The 13,336-nt window shown below is 57.3% G+C and overlaps 1 protein-coding gene across 1 annotated transcript; it reads left to right on the forward strand.

Annotated features, from left to right (window-relative positions):
* Positions 1 to 2,929: 2,929 nt before the first annotated feature.
* On the forward strand, positions 2,930 to 12,215 carry SLC35B1 (solute carrier family 35 member B1). Its single transcript, XM_038754282.1, has 10 exons — positions 2,930 to 3,116; positions 3,206 to 3,344; positions 6,447 to 6,550; positions 8,088 to 8,218; positions 9,394 to 9,424; positions 10,574 to 10,746; positions 11,220 to 11,346; positions 11,477 to 11,583; positions 11,659 to 11,812; positions 11,900 to 12,215. Exons 1-10 carry the CDS (start codon positions 2,930 to 2,932, stop codon positions 11,950 to 11,952), a joined length of 1,206 nt encoding a protein of 401 aa, XP_038610210.1. The 3' UTR covers positions 11,953 to 12,215.
* Positions 12,216 to 13,336: the final 1,121 nt, after the last annotated feature.

Genomic DNA, 13,336 nt, shown 5'->3' on the forward strand with positions numbered 1-13,336 from the left:
AGTAGGCGCTCAATAAATATGATGGATTGATTGTCTCTCTATGTTGCCAACTTGGACTTCCCAAGCGCTTAGTCCAGTGCTCTGCACTCAGTAGGCGCTCAATAAATACAATTGACTGACTGACTGTCTCTCTATGTTGCCAACTTGAACTTCCCAAGCGCTTAGCACAGTGCTCCGCACACAGTAGGTGCTCAATAAATACGATTGATTGATTGACTGTCTCTCTATGTTGCCAACTTGGACTTCCCAAGCGCTTCGTACAGTGCTCCACACACAGTAGGCGCTCAATAAATACGATTGATTGACTGACTGCCTCTCTACGTTGCCAACTTGTACTTCCCAAGCGCTCAGTACAGTGCTCTGCACACAGTAAGTGCTCAATAAATACGATTGATTGACTATGTTGCCAACTTGGACTTCCCAAGCGCTCAGTCCAGTGCTCTGCACACAGTAGGCGCTCAATAAATACTATTGATTGACTGACTGTCTCTGTATGTTGCCAACTTGGACTTCCCAAGCACTTAGCACAGTGCTCTGCACACAGTAGGCGCTCAATAAATACGATTGACTGTCTCTCTATGTTGCCAACTTGTACTTTAATAATAACAATAATGGCATTTATTAAGCGCTTACTATGTGCAAAGCACTGTTCTAAGCGTCCAGAGCTCTGAATACGATTGATTGACCGTCACTATATGTTGCCAACTTGAAGTTCCCAAGCGCTCAGTACAGTGCTCTGCACACAGTAAGTGCTCAATAAATACGATTGATTGACTGACTGCCTCTCTATGTTGCCAAATTGTACTTCCCAAGCGCTCAGTACAGTGCTCCGCACACAGTAAGCGCTCAATACATACGATTGATTGACTGTCTATGTTGCCAACTTGGACTTCCCAAGCACTTAGTCCAGTGCTCTGCACACAGTAGGTGCTCAATAAATACGATTGATTGACTGACTGCCTCTCTATGTTGCCAACTTGGACTTCCCAAGCGCTCAGTACAGTGCTCTGCACACAGTAAGTGCTCAATAAATACGATTGACTGACTGTCTATGTTGTCAACTTGGACTTCCCAAGCACTTAGTCCAGTGCTCTGCACACAGTAGGTGCTCAATAAATACGATTGATTGACTGTCTCTCTATGTTGCCAACTTGTACTTCCCAAGTGCTCAGTACAGTGCTCTGCACACAGTAGGTGCTCAATAAATACGATTGATTGATTATGTTGCCAACTTGGACTTCCCAAGCGCTTAGTACAGTGCTCCACACACAGTAGGCGCTCAATAAATACGATTGATTGACTGCCTCTCTATGTTGCCAACTTGTACTTCCCAAGCGCTCAGTCCAGTGCTCTGCACACAGTAAGTGCTCAATAAATACGACTGAATGACTGTCTATGTTGCCAACTTGGACTTCCCAAGCGCTCAGTCCAGTGCTCTGCACACAGTAGGCGCTCAATAAATACGATTGATTGATTATGTTGCCAACTTGGACTTCCCAAGCGCTTAGTACAGTGCTCCACACACAGTAGGCGCTCAATAAATATGATTGATTGACTGCCTCTCTATGTTGCCAACTTGTACTTCCCAAGCGCTCAGTACAGTGCTCTGCACACAGTAAGTGCTCAATAAATACGACTGAATGACTGTCTATGTTGCCAACTTGGACTTCCCAAGTGCTCAGTACAGTGCTCTGCACACAGTAGGCACTCAATAAATACTATTGATTGACTGCCTGTCTCTGTATGTTGCCAACTTGGACTTCCCAAGCGCTCAGTCCAGTGCTCTGCACACAGTAAGTGCTCAATAAATACGACTGAATGACTGTCTATGTTGCCAACTTGGACTTCCCAAGCGCTCAGTCCAGTGCTCTGCACACAGTAGGCGCTCAATAAATACTATTGATTGACTGCCTGTCTCTGTATGTTGCCAACTTGTATTTCCCAAGCACTCAGTACAGTGCTCTGCACACAGTAGGTGCTCAATAAATACGATTGATTGATTGGCTGTCTCTCTATGTTGCCAACTTGTACTTTAATAATAATAATAATGGCATTTATTAAGCGCTTACTATGTGCAAAGCACTGTTCTAAGCGTCCAGAGCTCTGAATACGATTGATTGACCGTCTCTCGATGTTGCCAACTTGGACTTCCCAAGCGCTCAGTACAGTGCTCTGCACACAGTAAGCGCTCAATAAATACGATTGATGGACTGATTGTCTCTGTATGTTGCCAACTTGTACTTCCCCAGCGCTTAGTCCAGTGCTCTGCACACAGTAGGCGCTCAATAAATATGATGGATTGCCTCTCTATGTTGCCAACTCGGAGAACGAACGAACGAACGAACGAACGAACGAACGAACGAACGAACGAACGAACGAACGAACGAACGAACGAACGAACGAACGAACGAACGAACGAACGAACGAACGAACGAACGAAAGAACGAACGAACGAACGAACGAACGAACGAACGAACGAACGAACGAACGAACGAACGAACGAACGAACGAACGAACGAACGAACGAACGAACGAACGAACGAACGAACGAACGAACGAACGAACGAACGAACGAACGAACGAACGAACGAACGAACGAACGAACGAACGAACGAACGAACGAACGAACGAACGAACGAACGAACGAACGAACGAACGAACGAACGAACGAACGAACGAACGAACGAACGAACGAACGAACGAACGAACGAACGAACGAACGAACGAACGAACGAACGAACGAACGAACGAACGCTGAGTGAGTGAATGAGCGGATGAATGAGGCCGTCCAGGCCCCGCCCCCTCGGGGTAGCCAATCCGCGAGCTCCACATGAGTGTACGTCATCAGGGCGCGCCGCGGCCGGCTGAGGACCCCCGCCCCCGCGCCCGCCGGGGCTGCCCCGCGTCGCGCCTGACCGGAGGGCGCGGCATGGCGGTCGGCGGAGGGGGCCCGGCGGGGCCCGGAGAGGGGGCGGCGGCGGCGGCGGAGTCCGCGTGGTCCCGGGCCCGGCGGCCGAGGGGGCGTCCGAGGGGTCCGGCGGACCGGCGGTCGCAGGCCTATGACGCCTCCCGACCCGCCGCCGCCGCCGCCGTTATCTTTGTCGTCGTCTCCGGCGGTGGAGGAGGAGGAGGAGGAGGCGGAGGCGGAGGGGAAGGTCCGGGATGTGCGGCTGCACCTTCCGGCGCCCTCGGCGCGGTCCGTGAGCGGGGCCCCTTGCCCCATGGCCGAGCCCCGGGCCCCCCCCCGGGCCCCCCCCCCCGCTGCCCGACCGCCTGCGCCTCCCGCTCTGCTTCCTCGGCGTCTTCGTCTGCTACTTCTACTACGGCATCCTGCAGGAGAAGATGTGAGCCGCCGCACGGCGACCCCGGGACCCCGGGACCCCGGCAGGCCTTGGACTTGTGATCCCCCCCCTCCCCCCCCCGTAGCGGGTGGACCCCTCAACACCGCCCCCCCATACAGTAGTTGGATCCCTGACCCCCCCCCCCCCCGCCCTTAAGTAGTTGGGCCCCTGTCCCCCCATCCCTCAAATGGTTGGGCTTCTGATCCCCCTTTCCCCCAAATGGTTGGACCCTTGACACCCCCCCATTCCTCAAATGGTTGGGCTCCCTATCCCCCCCCTTTCCCCCAAATGGTTGGACCCCTGACCCCCCCATTCCTCAAATGGTTGGGCTCCCGATCCCCCCCTTTCCCCCAAATGGTTGGACCCCTGACCCACCCATCCCTCAAATGGTTGGGCTCCTGATCCCCCCCCTTCCCCCAAATGGTTGGACCCCTGACCCCCCCCTTACTCGCAATGGTTGGGCTCCCGATCCCCCCTTCCCCCAAATGGTTGGACCCCTGACCCCCCCTTCCCCCAAATGATTGGGCTCCCGATCCCCCCTCCCCCCAAATGGTTGGGTCCCCGACTCCCCCATCCCTCAAGTGGTTGGGCTCCCGATCCCCCCTTCTCCCAAATAGTTGGACCCCCGATCCCCTCATTCTTCAAATGGTTGGGCTCCCGATCCCCCCCTTTCCCCCAAATGGTTGGACCCCTATCCCCCCATCCCTCTAATGGTTGGGCTCCTGATCCCCCCCCTTCCCCCAAATGGTTGGACCCCTGACCCCCCCCCCCTTACTCGCAATGGTTGGGCTCCCGATCCCCCCACCTTTTCCCCCAAATGGTTGGACCCCTGACCCCCTCATCCCTCAAATGGTTGGGCTCCCGATCCCCCCCTTCTCCCAAATGGTTGGACCCCCGACCCCCCTATTCCCCAAATGGTTGGGCTCCCGATCCCCCCTTCCCCCAAATGGTTGGACCCCCTGATCCCCCCCCTTCCCTCAAATGATTGGGGCCCCGACCCCCTCCCTCTTTCAGTGCTTGGGATCTCTAACACCCCCCCCCACACACACACACAGTAGTTGAACCCCGACCCCCCCTTTCATTCATTCATTCATTCATTCCATCGTATTTATTGAGCGCTTATTGTTTGCGGAGCACTGTACTAAGCACTTGGGAAGTACAAGTCGGCAACATATAGAGACAGCCCCTCCCCCCCTTACTCGCAATGGTTGGGCCCCCAATCCCCCCTTCCCCCAAATGGTTGGGGCCCCGACGCCCTCCCTCTTTCAGTGGTTGGGACCTCTAAACCCCCACACAGTAGTTGGACTCCTGACCCCCCCTTTCATTCATTCATTCATTCATTCACTCATTCAATCGTGTTTATTGATCAATCAATCAATCGTATTTATTGAGCGCTCACTGTGTGCAGAGCACTGTACTAAGCGCTTGGGAAGTACAAGTTGGTGGCAGCATATAGAGATGGTCCCTACCCAGCAGCGGGCTCACAGTCTAGAAGGACTGTGGTTGGACCCCTGACCCCCCCTTCCCTCAAATGGTTGGGCCCCTGACCCCCCCTCCTTCAGTGGTTGGGCCCCGACCCCCCCCCCCCACCCCTTTCAGGGTTGAGTCCCCGCCCGACCCCTCCTCTCTTTCAGTGGTTGGGCCCCTGACCCCCCCCCCCCCCCTTACCCCAAATGGTTGGGGCCCCAACCCCCCCCCTTCACTGGTTGGGACCTCTGACCACCCCCGTACACACACACACACACACACACACACACACACACACACACACACACACACACATCCACCCTCCCGCTCTCGCTCTCCCTCTCCCCCCCACCATTTGGACCCCTGACCCCCCCCACCTTACAATGGTTGGGCTCCTGATCCCCCCCCCTTCCCCCAAATGGTTAGCCCCCTGACCCCCACCTTCCCCCAAATGGTTGGGCCCCTGACCCCCTCTCTCCTTCAGTAGTTGGGACCTCTGACCCTCCCCCCCCCCCCCCATACTGTAGTTGGACCCCTGACACCCCCCCCCCCCCCACTTCCCCGCAATGGTTGGGTCCCTTATCCCCCCCGCCCTCCCCCAAATGGTTAGCCCCCTGACACCCGCTGACCAGCAGTAGTTGGGCCCCTGATACCCCCCTTACCCCCAAATGGTTAAACTCCTGACCCCCCCCCCAGTGGTTGAACCTCTGACTCCCCCCCAGACACACACACACACACACACACACACAGAGTAGTTGAACCCCCTGACCCCCTCCACCCCCCCTCCCTCAAATGGTTAGGCCCCTGCCCCCCCCCCCCCCCCAGCAGTTGGCCCTCTGACCCTCCCCTCCCCCACCAGCAGTTGTACCCCGGACCTCCCCCTTCCCGGCAGTAGTTGGCCCCCAACTCCCCACCCCTACCCCCAAAATGGATGGACCCCCTGTGGTCCCCCTTTAAAGCTCTGATGTCAGATTTATTGAGCGCTTACCGTGTGCAGAGCACTGTACTAAGCGCTTGGGAAGTACAATCTGGCAAGAGATGGTACAGACAATCCTTACCCAGCAACGGGCTTACAATCTAGAAGGGGGAGACAGACAACAAAACAGAACAAGTAGACAGGTGTCAGAATAAATAGAAGTATTTTTTGACTTCCCTCCTTACGCGTTCCCATTCTCTCCACCCCACCAATCCCAAACAGTGGTATTTCTTGAATATTTATGAATAGAGATGGTCCCTACCCCCCTTACTCGCAGTGGTTGGGCCCCCGATCCCCCCTGTATATACAGAGCCCTGTACTGAGCAGTTGGGAGAGTAGAGTACAACAGAATTGGTAGGCGTGCTTCCTGGCCCCAAGGAGCTTCCAGTCTAGAGGGGGGAGCTTACTGGGCCCACCCCTTGAGCCCCCTGTTCCCTGCAGTCCCGTCCGGTTGTGAGTCCGTCCCCCGGCTCTTGGCTCGAGGGTTGGCCCGCTCCCGGTACACACCCACGTACCCCCCGACACGTACAGTTATACACACAGACACACACACACACGTGTGGTCCCCCCCCCTTCCCCAGGCCTGGTGGGGGGCTGTGGGGGCCGGACCCCCGGCCTCGCCATCCCCACCCGCCCGCATCTGCTCCTTGTCTCCCCCACAGCACGAGGGGCCACTACGGGGAGGGACCCGACGAGGAGAAGTTCACGTTCGCCTTAACCCTGGTCTTCATCCAGTGCGTCATCAACGCGGTGTTTGCCAAAATCCGTGAGTGCCCTCCGTGGAGCTGAATAATACTGATAATAATGGCATTCATTAAGCGCTTACTACGTGCAAAGCACTGTTCTAAGCGCTGGGGAGGTTACAAGGTGATCAGGTTTTCCCACATGGGGCTCACAGTCTTAATCCCCATATTACAGATGAGGGAACTGAGGCACAGAGAAGTTAAGTGACTTGCCCAAAGTCACACAGCTGACAGTTGGTGGAGCTGAAGGGTGGGGGGAGGGCAGGGGGGCCGCCCACACCCCGGACGCGGCTTCATCTGCCGGGATTTCATTCATTCATTCATTCATTCAGTCGTGTTTATTGAGCGCTTACTGTGTGCAGAGCACTGGACTGAGCGCTTGGGATGGGCAAGTCGGCAGCCTGGAGAGACGGTCCCTCCCCGACAACGGGCTCACGGTCTAGAAGGGGGAGACAGACAAGTACGAGCAGACAGGTGTCAGCACCAGCAGGATAAATAAAATAGCTATATACACGTCATTAATAAAATAAATAGAATAGTAAATACGTACAAGTAAAATAAATAGAGCAATAAACCCGTACAATCAATCAATCAATCATATTTATTGAGCGCTTACTGTGTGCAGAGCAGTGTACTAAGCGCTTGGGAAGTAGAAGTTGGCAACATACAGAGACAGTCCCTACCCAACAGTGGGCTCACAGTCTAATCAATCAATCATATTTATTGAGCGCTTACTGTGTGCAGAGCACTGGACTAAGCGCTTGGGAAGTCCAAGTTGGCAACATACAGAGACAGTCCCTACCCAACAGTGGGCTCACAGTCTAATCAATCAATCAATCATATTTATTGAGCGCTTACTGTGTGCAGAGCACTGTACTAAGCGCTTGGGAAGTAGAAGTTGGCAACATCTAGAGACGGTCCCTACCCAACAGTGGGCTCACAGTCTAATCAATCAATCAGTCATATTTATTGAGCGCTTACTGTGTGCAGAGCACTGGACTAAGCACTTGGGAAGTCCAAGTTGGCAACATACAGAGACGGTCCCTACCCAACAGTGGGCTCACAGTCTAATCAATCAATCAGTCATATTTATTGAGCGCTTACTGTGTGCAGAGCACTGGACTAAGCGCTTGGGAAGTCCAAGTTGGCAACATCTAGAGACAGTCCCTACCCAACAGTGGGCTCACAGTCTAATCAATCAATCAATCATATTTATTGAGCGCTTACTGTGTGCAGAGCACTGGACTAAGCGCTTGGGAAGTACAAGTTGGCAACATACAGAGACGGTCCCTACCCAACAGTGGGCTCACAGTCTAAAAGGGGGAGACAGAGAACAAAACCAAGCGTACTAACAAAATAAAATAGAATAGAAAATAGAAAATTCTAACATATACAGACTGTATAAACGTGGGATGGAGCCTCGGCCCCTCCCAACCCGAGTACGTGGTCCCTTGGCCCTGAGGCGGGCAGGGGCGGGCCGGGTTCGCGTTGGCCGCCCCCGGCGCTCAGTCCCGGCCCCCCGGACGGGCGTCTCTTGTATGTTCTTGTGTTTCCTCCCAGTGATCCGGTTTTTTGACACCGCCAGGGTGGACCGAACACGGAACTGGCTTTACGCCGCCTGTTCCGTCTCCTACCTGGGCGCCATGGTCTCCAGCAACTCCGCGCTGCAGTTTGTCAATTATCCGACACAGGTGAGACAGCCCCCCACCCCCACCTTGGGGGCCACCCCCTCCATCCCCCCACCCCAGGCTCCCTGCGGTTGGAGGGGGATTGGGGATGGAGGAGGAGGAAGCAAATACTCGAGTGAGCGTCCAAGAAGGACTGAAATGAGAGAGAACCCATCAGAGCCAAGGGGCTTCTTGGTATTTGCCCCCACGGCACTTAGGCGCATTTCTTTTTAAATTCCGTATTATAAATTATTCATTCATATCGATATCTGTCTTTCTAGACTGTAAACTCATTATGGGCAGGGAGCGTATCTGCTAAATCTAATGTATTGTACTCTCCCAAGGCCTTAGAATCGTGTTCTGCATGGAGTAAGCGCTCAATAAAAACCACTGACTGATTCTGACTCCCCTTACTCCCCTCACCAATCCTCCAGCTTTTTTTTCTATATATATATAGAAATATATATATGGTATTTGTTAAGTGCCTGCTATATATATAGAGATATAGAAATATGTATATATATGGTATTTGTTAAGTGCCTGCTATATGTGAGGCACTGTACTAAGCACTGGGGTAGATATAAGGTAATTGGGTTGGACACAGATATATTTATATATATATACATATATGGTATTTGTTAAGTGCCTGCTATATGTGAGGCACTGTACTAAGCACTGGGGTAGATATAAGGCAATTGGGTTGGACACAGATATATATATATATATATATATATATACATGTATACATATTTGGTATTTGTTAAGTGCTTGGTATATGTGAGGCACTGTACTAAGCACTGGGGTAGATTTAAGGTAATTGGGTTGGACACAGTCCCTGTCCCGTGTGGGGCTCACAGTCTCAATCCTCGTTTTACAATTGAGGGAACCGAGGCCCAGAGAAGTGACTTGCCCAAGGTCACACAGCAGATGACTGGCAGAGCTGGGATTAGAACCCAGGCCCTCCTGATTCCCGGGCTGGCGCTCTATCTGACCTGCTTCTCTGAGCTTGCTCAGGGAATGGCAGGGGAATGGGGATGGCCGGTCTGGGCCGGCTCCCATAGAGAATGAGGGGGTTGGGGCTGTTTTGAAGGGCGGAGGAGCTGGTTTGGGGGGGGCTGGGGAGCCGGGGAGGGGGCCGAGCGAGGGTGGGAGCGGGAGGGTCCGGCTCCGGAATGAGAGGCATTGCCCTTGTCTTCCAGGTCCTGGGCAAGTCCTGCAAGCCCATCCCAGGTAAACGCGGGCTCAGCCCCGCTCACCTTCCTCCTCTTCCTCCTCCTCCTGGTCCTCCCTGGCTTCTCCTGGTAGCCCTGGGGTCAGGCTGACTCCTCGCCCTCCACTGATGCTCCCCCCCACCCCCCCCCACCTCGCCACCCACACACGTACACACACGCATGTGTTTGCGTGCGCACACGTTGTCCCTTCTGGCCTCGTTGGCTGCTGACTTTGGACTGTGACAGGAGTTGGGGTGGCAGTCAGCCCTGCCCTGCCCTGCCCTGCCCTGCCCTGCCCCGGCCTCGTTCACTGTGTTCCCCGGGCCCCAAGGCCCCCACCCCTCCCCGAGCTTATCCACTCTGGGAAGGCCAGGGCAGGGCAGAAGCCCTGCTCTTCCCAGCCTCCTGCCCCTTCCCAGCTTCCTGCCCTTTGCTCTGCCTAAGTCTGTTGCCTCATTGAACTCCTCATTTCCTTCTTCCTTGGTGGCCCTGGTTCCCGTGCCATCCTGCAGAGTTCTCTCCTGCCTCCCAGAGGGCTGCCCCTCCTTCCCTTCCCTTCCCTTCCCTTCCCTTCCCTTCCCTTCCCTTCCCTTCCCTTCCCTTCCCTTCCCTTCCCTTCCCTTCCATTCCCTTCCCCTCCCCTCCCCTCCCCTCCCCTCCCCTCCCCTCCCCTCCCCTCCTTCCCTTCCTCCCTTTCCCTTCCCTTCCTCCTTCCCTCCTTTCTTCCTTCCCTCCCCTTCTTCCTTTCCTCCCTTCCCTTTCCCTTCCTCCCTTCCTCCCCTCGTTCCCTCCCTTCCTTCCCTTCCTTCCCTTCCCTCCCTCCCCTCCCTTCCCCTTCCTTCCCTTCCCTCCCTTCCCTCCCTTCCCCTTCTTTCTCTCCCTCCCTCCTTCCCTCTTCCTCTCCTTCCCTACAAGAGCCACCTTCCTCCGGGCAGTTGTCTGGGGTCACTTGTGCATCCCCTCAGCCCTCAGCCCGGACTCCGGTGGGTACTAGTTGGGGGGTGGCTGGTGGCCCCAGCTCCGTCCCTAGATCTGGACCCTGGAATCCCCATTGAGGGGGGCACAGTTGTTGGGAGCCCCAAGCCGGTAGCTGGTTGGCATGGGGCGGGGGGGGGGGGGGGGGGCAGCTGGCCCCCTAAGGGCTGTGCCCCCCCACCCGCCCCCGCAGTGATGCTTCTGGGGGTGACGCTGCTGAAGAAGAGCTACCCCAAGGCCAAGTACGTGTGCGTGCTGCTCATCGTGGCGGGCGTGGCGCTCTTCCTCTACCGGCCCCGGACCGGAGGCGGTGGCGGCGGCGGCGGAGGCGGTGACCACGCGGTCGGCTACGGGGAGCTGCTGCTGGTAGGCCGTGCCCGCTGGCGGCTCCGTCACCCCATCCCTGCCCCCACAGAGCGGGCACGCTAGCAGTCGGGGCTCCGGGTGTCGGGGCAGGGGGAGGGGAGGCGTTCCTGCCCGGCGTCGGGTGGGGTGGGCAGAGCCGGGCCGCAAGGACCGGTGATGCCGGCCGTCTCTGCCGGCCCTGAGGGAGCTTGTCCGTACTTGGTGACTGTGGGCAACACACACACACACACACACATACACCCCTTCCCTGAGCACTGTTCACCAGAAGAAGCCCCAGATCCTCCCCGGTTGCCTCCTCGCCGACCGAAGGCCTGCAGGCTCCCCGGGAGTCCCGGGCCGTTGGGGTCACCCGGTCGGGGCAGCCCCTGGGCCCGAGCCGCCCCCCTCGGGCCAGGGATGGTCCGGGCCGCGTCAGGGGGCCGTGGTGGTGTAAGCCACCCCTGCAGGCCCATTTCCTTGTCGTCCCTGTGCAGCTGCTGTCCCTGACCCTGGACGGGCTGACGGGGGTCTCCCAGGATCACATGAGGGCACACTACCAGACCGGCTCCAACCAAATGATGCTCAACATTAACTTGTGGTCCACGCTGCTCCTGGGAGGCGGTAAGGGGCCCCCACCCCCTTCCCCGCCCCCCTGCCAGAGGGAGACACGCACCCAGCTGCCGGGCAACCCCCCAACCCCGGGCTTAGCCCCCCGGTGCCCGCTCACGGGGTCCCGTGTCCGTCTCCCCAGCCATCCTGTGCACCGGGGAGCTGTGGGGCTTCCTGCGGTTTGCGGAGCGCTACCCCAGCGTCCTCTCCAGCATCCTGCTCTTCGGCCTGACCAGCGCCCTGGGCCAGGTGAGTCCCCCCCCATCCCCCCATCCCCCCACGACCTCCCAGGCCCCCCCGCCTCACCCCCTCACCCTCCTCCAGAGCTTCATCTTCATGACGGTCGTGTACTTTGGCCCGCTGACCTGCTCCATCATCACCACGACCCGGAAGTTCTTCACCATCCTGGCGTCCGTGGTCCTGTTCGCCAACCCCATCAGCTCCTTGCAGTGGGTGGGCACCGTGCTGGTGTTCTTGGGTGAGTCGGCCCCCGGGTGGGCGGTGGGGGGGAGGGGAGGGAGGGGGGAGAGCGTGACTGACCTGCAGCCCACCCGTCCCCCCTCAGGCCTCGGCCTGGACGCCAAGTTCGGCAAGAGCTCCAAGAAGGTCTCGCGCTGATGGCGTCGGTGGCGGCAGAAGCTGGGGTCAGGGCTCAAGACCCCCAGCGTGTTGCCTCGGTCCCGGCCCGGCAGAGAAGCAGCGGCGCTGGACTGCGGGCGCCAATTTGGTTTTTTCCCCACAAAGAAACGACTCTCTGGGAAAACGGCTGCCGGCCCGCGGGGGCTCCTGGGGTCAGGACCCGGGCACGGAGCCCCCCGCCCCAAACCTCACTCCCTACCCTCCCACTGGAATAAAGCGAGGAGGAGAAAGCAGGCACCTCAGCCCTCTCCCTGGCTCCGCTGTGTCCCCGGGCATCCATCTGGCCGTCCAAGGGGCCGCCCGGAGCGAGCCCCTGGGCGACGGACGGAGGGAGGGCGGGAGCCACTGGGCCCTCCCTGGTTCCCAGCCCAGCTGCTTCCCCCTTCCAGGGCCAAATGAATCCCCCCCCACCCCGGCCCCTCTGGTGCCCAGTCCTGTGCCAAGGTGCCTGGCTGCCAGCCTGAGCCTGGTGCCAAGAGGCTCCCGGGCCCGCCTCCTCTCGCTGCCCCCGGTGCCGGGCGGCCCGTCCTCCCCTCTGGGGAGCGAGCGAGTGAGCGAGCGAGCGCGCCCCAGGAAAGTGTGCCGCCACCAGATGCCACCCACTCTGCCTCCATCTGTTCCTCAGTCCCTTGTTGCGCGGCTGCGGCAGCGGTGCCCACGGCGGGGGCCTGTGGGCCGCCCCCCACTTCCACTCTCGCTCCAGCCCAGCCCCGTTCCGCACGGCGAGGGGCCAGAGGGGAAGCAGCGTGGCTCAGTGGAAAGAGCCCAGGCTTGGGAGTCAGAGGCGTTGGCTTCCAGTCCCTGCTCCGCCACATGTCTGCTGTGCGAACCTTGGGCAAGTCACTTAACCTCTCTGAGCCTCAGTTGCCTCATCTGTAAAATAAGGATTAAGACAGTGGCCCCACGTGGGGCAACCTGAGCACCTTGTATCCCCCCCCAGTGCTTAGAACAGTGCTTTGCAGCGTGGCTCAGTGGAAAGAGCCCAGGCTTTGGAGCCAAAGGTCATGGGTTCAAATCCCAGCTCCGCCACTTGTCAGCTGTGTGACTTTGGGCAAGTCGCTTCACTTCTCTGGGCCTCAGTTACCTCATCTGTAAAATGGGGGTGAAGACTGTGAGCCCCCTGTGGGACAACCTGATCACCTTGTATCCCCCCAGTGCTTAGAACAGTGCTTTGCACATAGTAAGCGCTTAATAAATGCCATTATTATTATTTTTAGTATAGTAAGCGCTTAACAAATGCCATCATTATTATTATTAAGGGGGCTGGAGTCTGTAGGGGCCAAGGGGAGAGGGTTTTGCCCTCCTCCCTTCGGTTGCTCCCTTCAGCACCCGTTCCTCCCCGCACCAGCCCTAAGGCGCGGTG

This window comes from Tachyglossus aculeatus, chromosome 11, assembly GCF_015852505.1.
Source record: "Tachyglossus aculeatus isolate mTacAcu1 chromosome 11, mTacAcu1.pri, whole genome shotgun sequence".
NCBI classification, from domain to species: Eukaryota; Metazoa; Chordata; class Mammalia; order Monotremata; family Tachyglossidae; genus Tachyglossus; species Tachyglossus aculeatus.